General features: G+C 45.7%; 1 protein-coding gene across 1 annotated transcript in view; it reads left to right on the top strand.

Moving 5' to 3' along the window:
* The window catches only part of FABP3 (fatty acid binding protein 3), a 48085-nt gene extending 36441 nt beyond the window's left edge, over positions 1-11644 (top strand). The window contains exons 3-4 of the mRNA XM_086956854.1: positions 4130-4231; positions 8938-11644. Coding sequence (XP_086812980.1) covers positions 4130-4231; positions 8938-8991 — 156 coding nt within the window. The 3' untranslated portion in view covers positions 8992-11644. The remainder of the gene's footprint in view (positions 1-4129; positions 4232-8937) is intronic.
* The last annotated feature ends 2922 nt before the right edge of the window (positions 11645-14566 follow it).

Below are 14566 nucleotides of genomic sequence, written 5' to 3'. Positions count from 1 at the left end.
ATGTAGCACCATAAGTTAGCAATATCCTATCAGAAGGGAGACAGTAAAACAAACTACTATTAAGATATATAATCTAATTTAATGCATACTTGTATTTACTTTACTTGAAAAGGCAAAATCCCTTTCGATCATATCACTGCTTTTGTCTTAACGTATCCAATGGTGGGGACGTACAGTCTCTTTTGTTACTGTTGGGGTGTTGCAAGCTACCCCTCAGGCCGGCCTGGGAACTCAAAGCAGCCCTGTCAATTTTGTCAGACCAGCCCCCAGAATGGGAAGGAGGGTGCAAGTGTGAAGCACAGCTGCTGCCGCTATTACAGCACCGCTGCAAAACTGGCTCCCATAACAAAACCAGCCCTCACTGCTGCAAAACCGTCCCCCACCCTTCCAGCCTCCAGGTGAAATGCCCGATGCCCGCTAGGGCCAATCCGGCGCTGGAATCCCTGCTAAATTGTGCATGCAGTTTCCATCCCTACAAACATCTTAAAGCAACCCAAGTCATTGCTCGTTATCGTGAAAGTTAAGCAACTAAGCGGGGTGTGGCTGCAGGGCTGTATGAAACATTACAAAGAAAGAATAGAGTTGTGAATGGGCACTGTGTGGATTGGTGGATCCGTGGAGGAGGCCTGGTCCTCTCGACACCTCCTTTGAAGTGGGGCCTGGGTGTCTACATTTTAAGCAGTCACTGAAAGACAGAGCTTTCTATGGGAGCCCCTGTTGTGTAGAGACCGGGCGCAGTGTGGAAGCTTTCACGTGGGTTATGCTGAGGTGGGGTGCAGCGGCGCAGAGGGGGTTGATAGAGCATGGGGCAGGCCTCCAGGGTACTGCTCCCGGGCACCTTCTGAGAGAGGGGTATTGTGGAGGGGTACTAGTACAATTTTATTTCTTTTAAAATGTTGCGCCCCTAAGAATTTTGCAACCGTGGCAACCACCTCTTTTGCCCCGCCTACGCTACGACGCTGTCTCGGTGTGATCTGCTTGCACCTGCAGCACCATGGCATGACCCTGGAGGGTAAATAAAAAGCCAGTACCAAAGTCCTGGTGAGGTGGGGGTAGCGCAGAGTCGCTCAACTCAGACTGGTGCTTCATCCACGATCCACTACATATCCTCTCTGCCTGCTAATAAAGGAAGTCCCGCCTTCAAACAGATGGTGGCAAGCATCTCTATGTTTTTAACTTTTTTACATGTAAGTACGATGCCTTAAAAATAAGATTCAAGTTTGGATGGATGAGGAGGGAAAGTCTAGGGCATAAAATTAGAGTTCTGCCTTGGTTACATTCTGAAAGTTGGGAAATTTGGATTTCAAGCTCGTAGGATACCAGACGTGCAGCCATGAATGAACCTTAGACCTCCCTGACAATATCAGCGAGGTCTGTCAGCTCAGAAATATTGACTCCAAGTAATACTCTCTACCTAGGAGATTCTTAAACACATTACACGACCGATCACCCATTTCTAGAGAAGAAACTTTGAGGAAAACGAAAAAAAAAGATGGGAACAATTTCGGTGAGATGTGGGAAATAGTGCAGCAGTGGCCAGGAGGCGATGTGACACTGCGGGCTCCTGGTGTCACTTTGGCAAATATCATTTTCCAAGCGTCATCAATTTGTTGATGGTTTCCTGTGCTTCAACATTCTTCTTTTGCTCCCTACATACATCATATTAACATACATGTTTGACACATTAATCAGAAGACATCTGCCTAGTAGCTGCTCCTACGCTAAGGCCGAGGAGCGTCGCCCCACTGCTTGAACTGCAAGCTGATTACAAAAATTAAAATAATGATAACGTTCATTATTATCATTTTATATTCTGCATTCAGTTTGCAGCTGAAGCTAGGGGGGTGGGGCTTGGCTCCCCGCCTCACAGGGGGAGTAGTGGTGGCAGCACCTAAAGTGCACATGATGGTTTGGTCGGCCGGCTCGGGCCAGCCAAAGCAGCTTGCGCGCTCTGCATGTTCTCCACGCAGGCTGTATAACAGCCTGCGTGGAGAACATGCACAGCCTGCCAGCCCCTGTCCCAATCACAACGCTGCTCTAAGGCAGCGTTGTGATTTGTCAGGGAATTCTGGGAAGCTGTGTGCTTCCTGCGGACGGAGGAAGAAGAGGCAGGCGGCCAGCAGTATAGGTAAGTACTTTTTTTTTTGTATTCTTTCCCACCACCTTCCACCAGGGCCGGACTGGGAACCACAGCCGGCCCTGGCAAAGTGCTTGACTGCCCCCCCCCCCCCATCCCCGCTGGGGGAGGGGGGAGTGAGGGGGGCGGGGGGGGGGGGGGGGGGAGGGGGGACAGTTGGAGGTGCCGCCGAACTCTTTGCCGGGGCCAGTTTTCGGCAGATTTTGGTACAAGGCAGATTTTCAGCTATGCTGCAAAACAACACCGACCCCACCCGAGCGGCGCACCGGGGGATTGCCCGGTGCACCGCTATGGCCATTCCGGCCCTGCCTCCCTCCCTTCCTCACCTCCACCCGTTTGGTAGCAGCCGCTACTGCATCTGCCCAAAAAAGATGTGTGCTGTGTTTTAGTGTAAACGATTTCTGTTCAAACATTTTATATGAGGCATTTCCTTCGAAATTTGGTGTATGCGGAGAGAACTCCTCTTAGTATCCGGCTGCTGACTTGACTTCGACAAGTGGTACATTCCCATCTCCCACCAGGGTTTCTATCCGCTTTTGAGGGTGGTGGTGTTGTGGGAGTGAATTAACACTGTCCAGGCGCACCCCTCTTGGGGAGATTGGTATTTTCTTTTTAGGTAAAGATTAAAGCCAGTGGAAATTTACGCTTCAGGAGGTCTTAGGGTTTGCAGTGAAGGCGGGCAAAGCTTTGGGTGGTCGATGACGGAGACCTATGAATCTGCAGATCATCTGAAAGCAGACACCTCTGTAGGCCTATTTTATTTGATTTCTTTGAAAGGTTTTATAAAGCATGAATGTGACCGTTGTGGGTATCAGAGCGCTTTACAAAAGATAGGGAGCCGAGGAGTATAGAACCCATAGTGTACTAAACAAGAGCAAGAAAGGACCAGAAGAGGGAGTTAACCCTTCAGTTTTAAGGCAAATAGGCCTACAGACAATAACATGACAAGCGAGTAATAAAAAGAATTGCAAAAACAAGCACAATAAAGGTTAAAGCAACACTCCAGATGAGGGCAGATATACCAAACATCAATACATATAGACATATTGGCATCACAGGAAGTGACATCCCCGGAACAATGTCATGACCCTATGATATCCCTTATGCAAAAGGGAATAGGCATACTTAACAGCCAAAGCTGATAAACAGTCTGTGCTGTATATAAAAATGTAAACATCTGTATACAAAGTATGTATTCATATCTAATTTAAAAATGCCAGTATATCATTTTTTATCGAAAGTAAAGTAGTGCGTGTTTTATTTTGCCAGTAAATGAATGTACATTTAAAGCCTACTCCATGCATTAATAAACATTTCATCATTAGCATTATGGGTAAGAATGGTAAAATCTATAACCGGGTTGATAGATACAGATGTTGAACAAGAACCTACGCTGCTGCGTCCTCACCTCATGCGGTCACATTTCAAGTGTATGTGATTGCACACGGTGACACACAGATCGAGAATGTGAGCCGAGTAGGGGTTGGGGGGGGCAGCAGGGGAAGCAAAGGTGACAACATCCAACAGGCTTTCTGGGCCATGGGCTATGGAAGAAGGATTCCCCCCCTCTTCCCTCGAGGTACACTTATTTCCATATTATTATCATTATTGTTGTCATCATTATTACTGTTACTATTACTCATGTTATTAAGAATAAAAAGAGCAATAATACACAGACCGTGCTAGAATTTAACACCTTAACGGCTATGGAACGTCCAGCTCCAGTGCTGAACGTTCCATTGCGCAGGTGCAGTTGGAACGTCCAATGGCCGACGGCAGCACTCCAGAGGTAGTGGTGCCGTCGGCCGTTGGACGGGCGCAGCACTTAAGGTGTTAATGCCTAATATGCATTTCTAAGCTTTACAAAAAAACAAGTTGTTACTAATACCCAATGTAATGGACTTCAATTTTGCGACGTTTGTTGGCCTAAGCGTTGTTTTGATGCTAACGTATGCGACCCTCATATACATGATCGTGTCTATTGTTTTTCAGTCTCTTGTCACACTGGATGAAGGAAAATTGCATCAAGTCCAGAAATGGGACACTAAAGAAACTACTCTGGTTCGCGAGATTCAAGATGGGAAACTGATTCTGGTAAGACAGACTTATAGAATGTGCCATCGCTTACACCCAAGTGCCTCTGGCTCCAACTTTGGGACCATGTTGGTACATATGCGTGATGGTGAAGTATGCTGTTTGTAGAGTTGTCATTGCATGTTAATGTTAACAATACAGGTGTTTAGCTCCTAATAATTTCTTTTTGTGTCATAATTTTTTATTGGAGTTCAAAGATAGGCAATTTCATAGGTTACAAAACAATATAGTAAATATAAATCAGTATGTTACAAATAATATACACCTGTAATATATTAAGGAAGAGGAAAAAAGGAGGGAAAGGGAAAAAGGAGAAGGGAAAAAGCTATATATAGGGAGGGAAAGAAAAGAGAATTAGAATTTCAGGAATCGCAAAGAAAGGGGGTCCACACCTGCTGGAATATGCCGATGACACCCAATTATATTACAAGATCAAATCCCACAAAGACATTCTCCACCTCAATGAGACCTTGATCAGAATTCAAATCTGGTTCCATCGGAACCATCTCAAACTGACCCAGAATAAAACTGAAATCATCCTTTTCTCCTCCCAAAACAACACCCTTCCTATTCAACTCTGGATAAAGGACATCAAAGCTCTTAACTGCACACTCTCCACCTCTAATTCTGTCAAATCCCTAGGCATCAGTATCGACCAGAACCTAAATCTCATCCCCCACATTAAAAATGCATCCAAAAGTGCGCTTTTCACCCTTCTCCACCTCAAGAAAATTAAACCATTTATTCCAGCAGACGATTTTAAACTTGTTGTCCAATCGCTTGTCCTTTCCAGGATTGACTAAGGCAACGCCACTTTGGCTGGCACCCCTAAAATCCATCTTGCTCCGATGAAATCTGTCCTCAATCTAGCTGCGAGACTCATCTCCGATTGTAAAAAATTTGATCACATCTCCCCCGTCCTCAAAAATCTCAATTGGCTCCCAATAGAAGGAAGATCCACCTACAAGATTGCCTGCATCACTCATAAAGCTCTTCACCAAAACACCCCTTCTTACCTTACAACAAAACTACACAAAGCAGGTTGCTCCAGGTCCCTGAGGAGCACAAACTCCCTTGTCTTGATCCCACCCAAACTCAAATGTCAAAAGACCCAATCCCGTGCGTTCTCTGGTAACGCTCCTACAATTTGAACTCTCTCCCTAAGGATCTTCGCTGCAACGCCTCTTACCCTCTCTTCAAAAAGGAACTCAAAGTACTTCTTCTCAACAAGTATTGGGATATCTAATGTGACTGACTCTGACCATGTTCACTCCTTTCTCTGCCCTTGTCCACTCCTCTTCCCACCTCCTCTCAATCCCTTCATTCTCTCACTCCCCCTCTCTTCACACCCGTCTCTTTCCTAATTTTTAATTATTAATTTTCCACTTAATTTTATCTCTCCATTTCTTTTCCGCCTTAGCCCTGTTGAATGCATTATCATACTGTAACTCTTTTTCGCTTAATTGTTAATTTTATCTAATTATGTTCACCATCCTTGTAAAGCGCTCTGATACTCTTGGGTCCAGTAGCGCTATATAAAACCTTTGAAATAAATAAATAAATAAATATTTGTTCTTGGTCTTGTATCCTATAAATTACCTGTTCATAGGATGCTGTCTGTATCAACGCAACCATCCAGTCCTCTTTTGGAGGGATGGCTAGGTGATTGCCACAGCCTTAAAACACGTAGTTTAGCAGCAGTAAGTGCAGTGTGTAAGAGTCGACTTTGAGGTCGTGAAATAGTAGGAACACTTCTAAAATCATGTAGCAAAATAGTGGCAGGTGTGAAATGGAGTGAAAGAGGAATAGTTTCTAGTAGTGTAGATCCTATTTGCTGCCAAAATTGTTTAACAAAAGGACATTCAAAAATTATATGCAGGAGGTCACAATTAGCTTCAGAGCCTCTCCAACACCTAGAATGTGATGATAATCCAGCTCGTTGCAACTTTAAAGGAGTCCAATGCCAATCATGTAAAGTTTTAAAAACACAATACTTCATTCGTGCCTCACGAGTGCCCTTATCCAGGGCTTCCAATATGTCTGGCCAGGTATCTTCGCCTATGGTGATATGAAGCCGTTCCTGCCATTTATCACTGAGAGTAGGAAGAAGTGGCTGCGAATATAAATAGTTAATCAGAGATCTATATTAACCTGACATCTTTATGTCGGCCCCAAGTGCAAAGAAAAGTCAAAATCGGCGAAGTTTGCAGTGTCCAAGGGGGAAGGCCAAGACATCTCTTCAGAGAATGTTGAAGTTGTAAATATCTTGAAGCCTGATGTAAAGGAAGATCAAATTCTTCACAGAGAATCTCAAAAGATTTCAGTTCACCACCTACAATAAGTTGATCTAAGATTAAGATTCCTCTTGAGCTCCATTCAGGCCAAGAAAGTGCTCGTCCATTAATACGAATGCTTTCATTCTTCCAGATGGGAGCTTTAGAATGTAAACGATGGGCAATGCGCAGTAGGCGATGTGCACGTTGCCATGTTTGATATGTGGCATTGAGCACAGGATGTGCAGGAGTAGTCCTAGGTTTACGAATATTGTATCCTAATAATGATTTCATGGCTGACCGGAAGTGAGGGTTCTTTCCCTTAGTTGTCTTCAATAGGAACTACAGCCATTTTGTTTTAACCCCTCCCACGCTCATGAGAAGCTCAGCTCATCATGAGCCACGGTTCTCATGTGCTCATGATGAGCTGAGCTCGTCATGACCGTTAGAACGCTCACACGCGGGGCTAATTCCCCTGCTGTGCTGGGCGTTCTAAGGAACGGGCATGGTCATGACGAGCTCAGCTTGTCATGAGCATGGGGGCGCTGTTCCCGCCCCCTCCCCCCAGCACAGCGGGGTATCGGCCCCGCAGTGAAGGGGTTAATACTGAAATCAAGGCATTTTCACAACCTCTCCAGTGCCTTTTTTGAAGCCATATGAAGAGTAAATCTGAGACCAAACCGTATACTTTACTGCTTGCTGAGAGGGTAAGTTGGAAGGAGGCGCATGTCCCTTGCGTGCAATAGGGATTTCGTGTGATGGTGGGGCAGGACGAGTCAGACCATCATCCGCACAGTCAATAACATGGTGGTGTTGCTCTTTCTGTATTTACATACACATAGTGGGCCGGTCCACATTGTTTAAGTATCATACGCTCCAGGGGACCAGAACGTGGCCCGACAATACCCTTGCTTTCCCATTGTTTTTCCTAGTGGCTCTTTCTGTGTCATCTTGTACTTCCAGATTTTACCAAGCTGTCTGCTTCGGTGTTCCAGAAACTTATGTCTTCTAATTTTAACTATGCACCAATTGATGGATAGCGGTGCTTAATTTGAGCCGGGGATTTCCGTTGCTCGGCACCAGCACTTAATTGCCAGCACCAGGGCTTATGACATCCAGCCACATGGTAGTGGTGTCTGACAAATATAGGTACGAGCACAGCAACATCTGTTTATTAATTCAATTTACATTTCCAATAATTAGTATTTGCCTCCCAAGCCAGTCTTATAGCTTTGGGTCCCTAGAGTAGTACGAACTGTCACACTTTTAAGAGTGTGGCGATTAGTAGTGTGTTGGTGCTGTCATTGGCAGCGCTGCTAGGGGCAACGGATGGTGCAAGCTGCAGTGTCCACCTGTTGAGGGCCCCAGCACTAATTGTTTTACAAATTAAGCACTGGTGGAGAGGGAAGTTTTTCTCTATCCTGGGATGTCACTAAGTAAGAAGGAGCTTGTAAGAATAGTGTAGATTTAAGTCACAGTAAATGCTTTGCGGCAGATTTACAAGGCCCTTGCGCCACTTTTGTGTCATTTTTAACATGGGAAAAGTGACGCAAAAGTGGCGCAAGGGGCTTGTAAATCTGCCCCCTTGTGCCTTTGATTCTGCTTGGAATAAGTGTACCTGAGCAGTTCAGAGTCATTACTCACAGAGTCAAAAGTGGCCCCACGTACGTTGTTGAGTAACAGACTCTTATGTCAAGCTCTGTCATTCTAGCACTCTAAGGTCCTCACAAACCCTCCCAGAAGCTCATTATGGCCAAATCATATTGCAGTTCCTGTTGACTGTGACTTCGTCATTTGCATCTTATTTATTTCTGCTGGAGATCTGGCCTGGGAATACATGTGTTATTACTGGTCACAGAAGAACAAGAACAGCGTTTCCCTCTGGGAAGGGGCTGTTGAGCTGTATGATATCCTTAGGTTTATTCAGGAGGAGGTGGTATGGTCTGGTGAATAACATGGTAGACTTTTGATGCACGTGATCCACTGTCTAATCCTGTCTTCCTTACTTGACTACATTTGCTCATAGGCGCATCACTTTAACAGGATGCCTGTCTTTCAATCATGGGAGCCTGTTTGAAAATGCACCGTGACATAGGACATGTCAACACACCAAAAACTCATGGCACAGAGTAGTATACCTGCCTACGAATCACCAACTCTAAGTCTTCCACTAAGACCTCCATGGCTATTAATGACCTTTTATTTGTCTCCGCTGTTAACTTATGTTTGGTGCTTAATTACCACGCTTAGGTCTTGTGCACAGTTTTGTGTTATTTTGTTATTTTCATTCCTTTATCGACAAAGCTATTTTTTTGAATTTGATAATACATTATTATGAATTGCTACTATTTTATGGCTATATATGTCCCTGAAATAAACTTTTATGGAATGTCCTGTATTCTGAGGTTGTCTTTTATTTTTCCCTTTTTTCAGACTCTCACAATGGGTGACATCGTCAGCACGCGCACTTATGAAAAGGGTTGCTAAGGATTGCCGTGGACCCCTGAACCCGCCTCCTCCCTACCCCCAAATCGATGTTGTACCCATTTCTTTTACTTCCATCATGTCCGCGCCCAGAAATCTCAGCCAATTCCTGCACCAGTGCCAAGGCCTTAAGAATGTGTACCCTGGTTAAGTGATGACCACTCATCTGTACTGAACTGTGGCTATCTCTATCTTTGTTGCTTGGACTCTGTAAGGCCTCAAGTATTCTGCTTTTATGCCTCCTGAGGGGGTCAGCAGCCGGAGACATGTGTGCCATTGATCTAGGGAATAAGTGTATTTGACTTCAAAGTGAGTGTGCTGTTGCCTTATTGTATTGTAATTGCATTTATTTAGCACTTACTACCCCTGACGAGGCATCAAAGCGCTTTTTCGGCGAGCAGCACGCTACTTTGGAACATATAAAGGATTAGTGGTGAATTAGTATAGTGAAATATGAAATTAATTTGAGCGGTGGATATGTTAGTCTGTTATTTGGATTGAGAAGGATTGTGGAGGAGGAGTTTTGTTCCTATTGTGAAGCGCTCTGACGCCTTCTGGTAAAGTCTGCGCTATATAAAAACGCATAAATAAATAAATAAATAAATAAAGGGAGGGGTTTGCGTTTAAATAACGTCTGCCATCCTTGATGAGGTGTTGAAGCGCCTTTCGGTGAGAAGCACGCTACTCCGCAACCAAAATGGTCAACCACTAAACTACCTTCAATATTATGTACAGGCAGAGACTTTCTATTCCCAGTCGGAAGTGGGGACTCTAAAGGTTATCATCAGCTTGTCATAAGAATGGGCCTTCTCACCCAATAATGAGGATATCACTGCTCTGATATCATGCGTCTGAGTGATTATGATGATGATTGAAATGTTATGTAATCAGATCTTTGACACTGATGCTTTGTTCTTCTATTCTAGTACCACAGCATTCACACCGTGAATATTGTTTCACTGCCCTGATGTAGCCGCTCTGATAGTGATGATTGTTTCAGTCACTGCACTGATAGCAGAGCTCTGACAATGTGATGATGGTTTCACTGCATTGATTTCACACCTCTGATGACGGTTTCACCACGCTGACTTCATGAATCTTGTACAGATGATAGGTTCTTGCTCTGATGCGTCAATGATGGTTTCCCTGATTTCATTTCGCAGCTCTGGCACGGATATGTTGATTTTTAACGGCTTCAATCTCCGAGTCACAAAAAAATAGTTCCCACTTCTAAAGGTTCCTTTCTTGGAGGGGAGCTGAAGAAGTAATTGCATGAAGCAAAATGACGTGGCGGGCAGTGGTGCCCATGGGTTGTTACCTGCACCTCTCGTGCTATGTAGAGGCGGGCACACGGTGTCCATCTTATTCCTATCACTAGAGAGACTGGAAAAGGGAAGATTTCCACACCAAAAGCTGCCCTTCTGATTGTGCTCCTAGTGAATTGTGCAGGGAGACATAGATACAAAGATGTTGCTGCCTGCTCATACATCTGAGATCCATGCTGCCTGCTCCTTTATAACTCGGTGCCACACCAGGCACTTTGCTTAGCCTCCAGCGCTAGCGCTGTTCTTGCTATACACAGAATGTTATGTATTGGTGCTGGAATAAGTTGAGTCCCATGGTAAAGTGTGTGCTTGCTCCAATCCTTTACCTACCAATGAGTTTCCTGTACTAGAGTATTGGTAACCTGCTAGATGGATGCCTGTCTTATCATTCTATCATTCCGTTAGTACACCTTAACTTAGCATGAGTTGATGCTATTGCTTTTTTGCAAAATCTGTCTGCTGATGTCTCATCAGCGTTTCCACTGGATAGTCAAACTCATGTTAGGGTGCCCGTGCCCAGTGGGTGACCACGGGCTATGATTTAGGAGGGATAACTTTTCATGGCTGGATCACAATCTAGAACAATCAGTAGGCTGGTGAGGGTTGGGTCAACCCAAATGATCCCAGTTGGCCAGTCCCTGATATGTGTATAACCTGAGCCAATGAACGCTTGAATATTTGTTTTATTAGCACAGCAACAGCACTGGAAGAAGTCCCGGGGAAAGGTTGATGAACAGTACCTTTAAGGATCTAGACTCTCACGAGCATTTGTGCCTTCAAATTTAAGGCGCAAAAAAAGTATCTGTTGATTGAGACACCAGAACCCATCAGTCAGACCTTTCCAAAATGTAATTTGGATTTTTTTGCCAGTACCTTTAAATGCAGGTATTTTGAGGCTCTAGCTAGATGCATTTAAGATGGGAGAGACACAAAGGAGGCCTAGGCTACAAGAACAATGGCGGGGTTCTCACGAGGTGAAGGTCTCTGAAAGTGTGTTAGAGGTTGGTCAGACTCATGCATCAAGTCAATTGGCTGGTCACTCTCTAATCCAGTCCACCTACACAGGGCCGACTGAGTAGAGGCAACACATGACTATTAATAGACATTTGAAGCATAAGGCAGGACCAGGAGGTATCTGGTCAGAGGTCGGTGAATGGAAGGGGCTTGAGAGGTACGTCCGGGCATGTGCCAAAGGTTAACTCATTGTTTTTCACTACCTTTCTGTTGAAACCCGTATTAACAGTATTTTGGATATAGGGATGATTCTGATAACGTGTAGCTGTACATGTGTAACACAGCTAATGAAACATTAAAAACTAAACTGATTTACACTTATGTCTGAAATGATTTTGTAGCCTCGCGAAGCACAGACCAGGCCTCTCAGGGCATCATAGCATTGAACAATGATGGAAATATTACAACAAGCATTTACAATGCAATGGTCTCGTCTTTGGTAAAGTTAGAGCTATTGGCATTGCAAATGTTATTTTTTTCATTTATATATATTTGTTCTAAACCGATAAATATATGGTATTGTCATTTACAATGTGCGAGGTAGCAAACAGTGTGTTACAAGAGAAGTTACGTGTGCATGTTACAAAAGAGTACCAAACACAGGTATAAGGTGTTGGACCCGGGGTCTCTGGTCCATCTAGGGTAGCTTGGCACAAGGGGTAAAGGCTTAACTCCAAGACTTCTGTGTTGTACTTGCGTCACACTCAATTCAGTAACTCAGCGTACCTCCACTCCAAAAATGACACCACACCGTCTTTAGAAAAATAGTAAAACTTTATCTTCATGTAATCCTTATATTTGAAATTGTCAACACATTTCATCAATCAGGTTCTTAGCAAGGCAAAATCCCAGCATAAACTTTAAATAAGGAAAAGACAAATCTGTTTCACTTAGTTCAGAGCATTATCAAGCAATATTCAGTAATCAGGTCAATGTGCTGTATGTAGGACACTATAACCAAGCGAGGGACTAATAGTATTGGTTAAACATTAGGTGGTTATTTGCATCTTCCATTACATAAATAAATAGTCCCAAGGTAGTAAATTACATATGTTTACCATCAAGTCTTTTTGGCCAACTATTCAATTACCATACGTGCAGGTTCCGGGAAATGGCACAACTTAATACCCTCTTACTCAGACAAATTCACTTCGGGAGAGAGCCAGTAGAATTTGCAGTTCCTAACAAGGGCTGGAGAGCGCAGACTAAATGGCCAATGCTAGCACTACAATCCAGCAGGAACATGAATGGTCAACAATAAACATTATCCAGATACCTGAAGTAATAGGACCCGTTTAACCACAGGTTCAGGCCCTTGCAGAGTCACCACTGGAATGGAAAGATCGTAATTATTATTTTCCACCCCTAGTTGGCTGGCTCTCCCATTCAATTCCCTTCCAGAGTTGTTGGTAGCTTTCTATGCATCTGATCGTCAAGTCTGGTTCCACCTCGTAAGGCCTTCCATACGTGTGGGGAAAAACACTCTTGTTTACCCGCAAACTGAGGTCGCTTCCTATCTCTCCTCACATCGGTCCCAGCGGGTGTGATTCCCACCACTTCTCACCTGAGGTTCATTGCCGATGGAAGGAGGCCGCTGCCCACACAAAGGGAGAAAAGGGGGGCCCACCGCCACAACCTCGCCTCACTCGGAATCCCCAACAGGCTCTCAATGCCGGGGACGGACTAACGGCGTCGATCGGCAGAAGCCGGAGGCGGAGCACTGACGCGAGAGAGTGACGCGCTGGGCTGAGGCCTCTGTCGCTAGGCGACCCCGCCCAGCGTCTCTCCAGATCCTCAGTCAGCTTCCTCACAACACGGCCTGGCTTCCCTTCTCTGCCCGGGCCGCCGCGCTGACCAGATTGCACCAGCAGCACTCGCTTCAGGAGCGGAGGCTGGCACCCAACTCCTACGGCCTCGCACACAAGAGAAATCCCTGGGCTGCAGCGGTGAGTTAACGTGTGTCTGGCATCACCAAAGGGGGGAAATCACAGCTGTCGGCGGCATCAGTTAATGCGCTCCTACAGCTAGGAGGGCCCTGGTCTCACAAGGGATATTTGAGGGCAGTTCTGTCAGACTAACGCTCCAGGCCGCAACAGCAGGGCTCCCAGGGGGGGTTACTTCACTCAGGCTTCACCTCCAGCTGTAGGCGACAGCACTCACCACCTTTCAGGGATCTTCTGTCTTCCTCGTTATCTGACCTGGAAGAACCCCGGGGTCAATCTGGAACCTCCACTCCTTTGGAGGAATGGAGGAACAGAAGGTCCAGGAACTGGTTACTGGCGGGGTCAGATCAGCAGGCTGTGGCAGCCTCAACTGTGAAAGGCAGCAGCCCCAAGAGGCGGTCAAACCTTGCAGTGCGCCAACCTACACACTCAGCAGCCTGTACTCCAGCTAGCTCCTAGGTGACCACTCTCTTCTTCTATAATGGCCGCCCTGCACTCCCTCTATATATAGCCTGGGCCCAAGTGACTAGAGTGGACCATAAGGTTCCAGAACCTCTCATGTCCCTTTATGGCCCAAGGCTCTGAGGTAATTTCTGACAGGCCACCATTTTAGGACAGAGCACCAATCCTCCATTTTAGAGGAGCACCTGCGCCTCACCATTATTTAGTAATGATGGTGCGCCCAGAATTTTAAAGCCAACACAATAAAAAATGTAGTGGACAAAACAAATGAGAAGGCAAAAAGGGGATAAAAATTAGGAGGGACCACCCAAAGGGCTGACAGGTATAACCGAAGGATAATACTGCAATAAATGGCAAGGGTCGAGGGAGAGGAGGCCTCGCGGCGTCAGCAGAGGGCAAACAAATATTATTATTAATAAACAGCGGCCGCATGGCTGGCTGTAGCGTGGGGGTAGCCAGAGACTGAGCCTGCCAACTGCCCGCCCTCTCTCGGTGCGCAGCGCACTATCCTAGCCGAAGGCTGCAGACAAGATGGTGGCGGCGGGATAGGCAGAAGGGAGCTGAGAAGAGCGCAGTAAGGGGGCCGGTGCTAGACCAGGAGGGGCTGAGAGAACAGGCTGAGGGTGCGGAGGCGAGCCGGAGGGAGAGGGGCTGAAGGGAAGGAGCCACTAAGAGGCCAAGCGAGACTGAGAAAGATGCCAGGAGGTCAGAGGAGGCAACTGAGGAAAAGGACAGAAAGCAAAACACTGGGCACATGAAGAGCCTCGGTGGGGCGACAGGCTGGGCACGTGGAGAAGCCGGCCCTGGGAGAACCGAGGGAAGAGAATATAACTG

This window comes from Lissotriton vulgaris, chromosome 2_1 (genome assembly GCF_964263255.1).
Source record: "Lissotriton vulgaris chromosome 2_1, aLisVul1.2, whole genome shotgun sequence".
In the NCBI taxonomy this organism is placed as follows: Eukaryota; Metazoa; Chordata; class Amphibia; order Caudata; family Salamandridae; genus Lissotriton; species Lissotriton vulgaris.
Note: the sequence above shows the minus strand (reverse complement) of the source record. Positions and strands in the feature narration are given on the sequence as shown.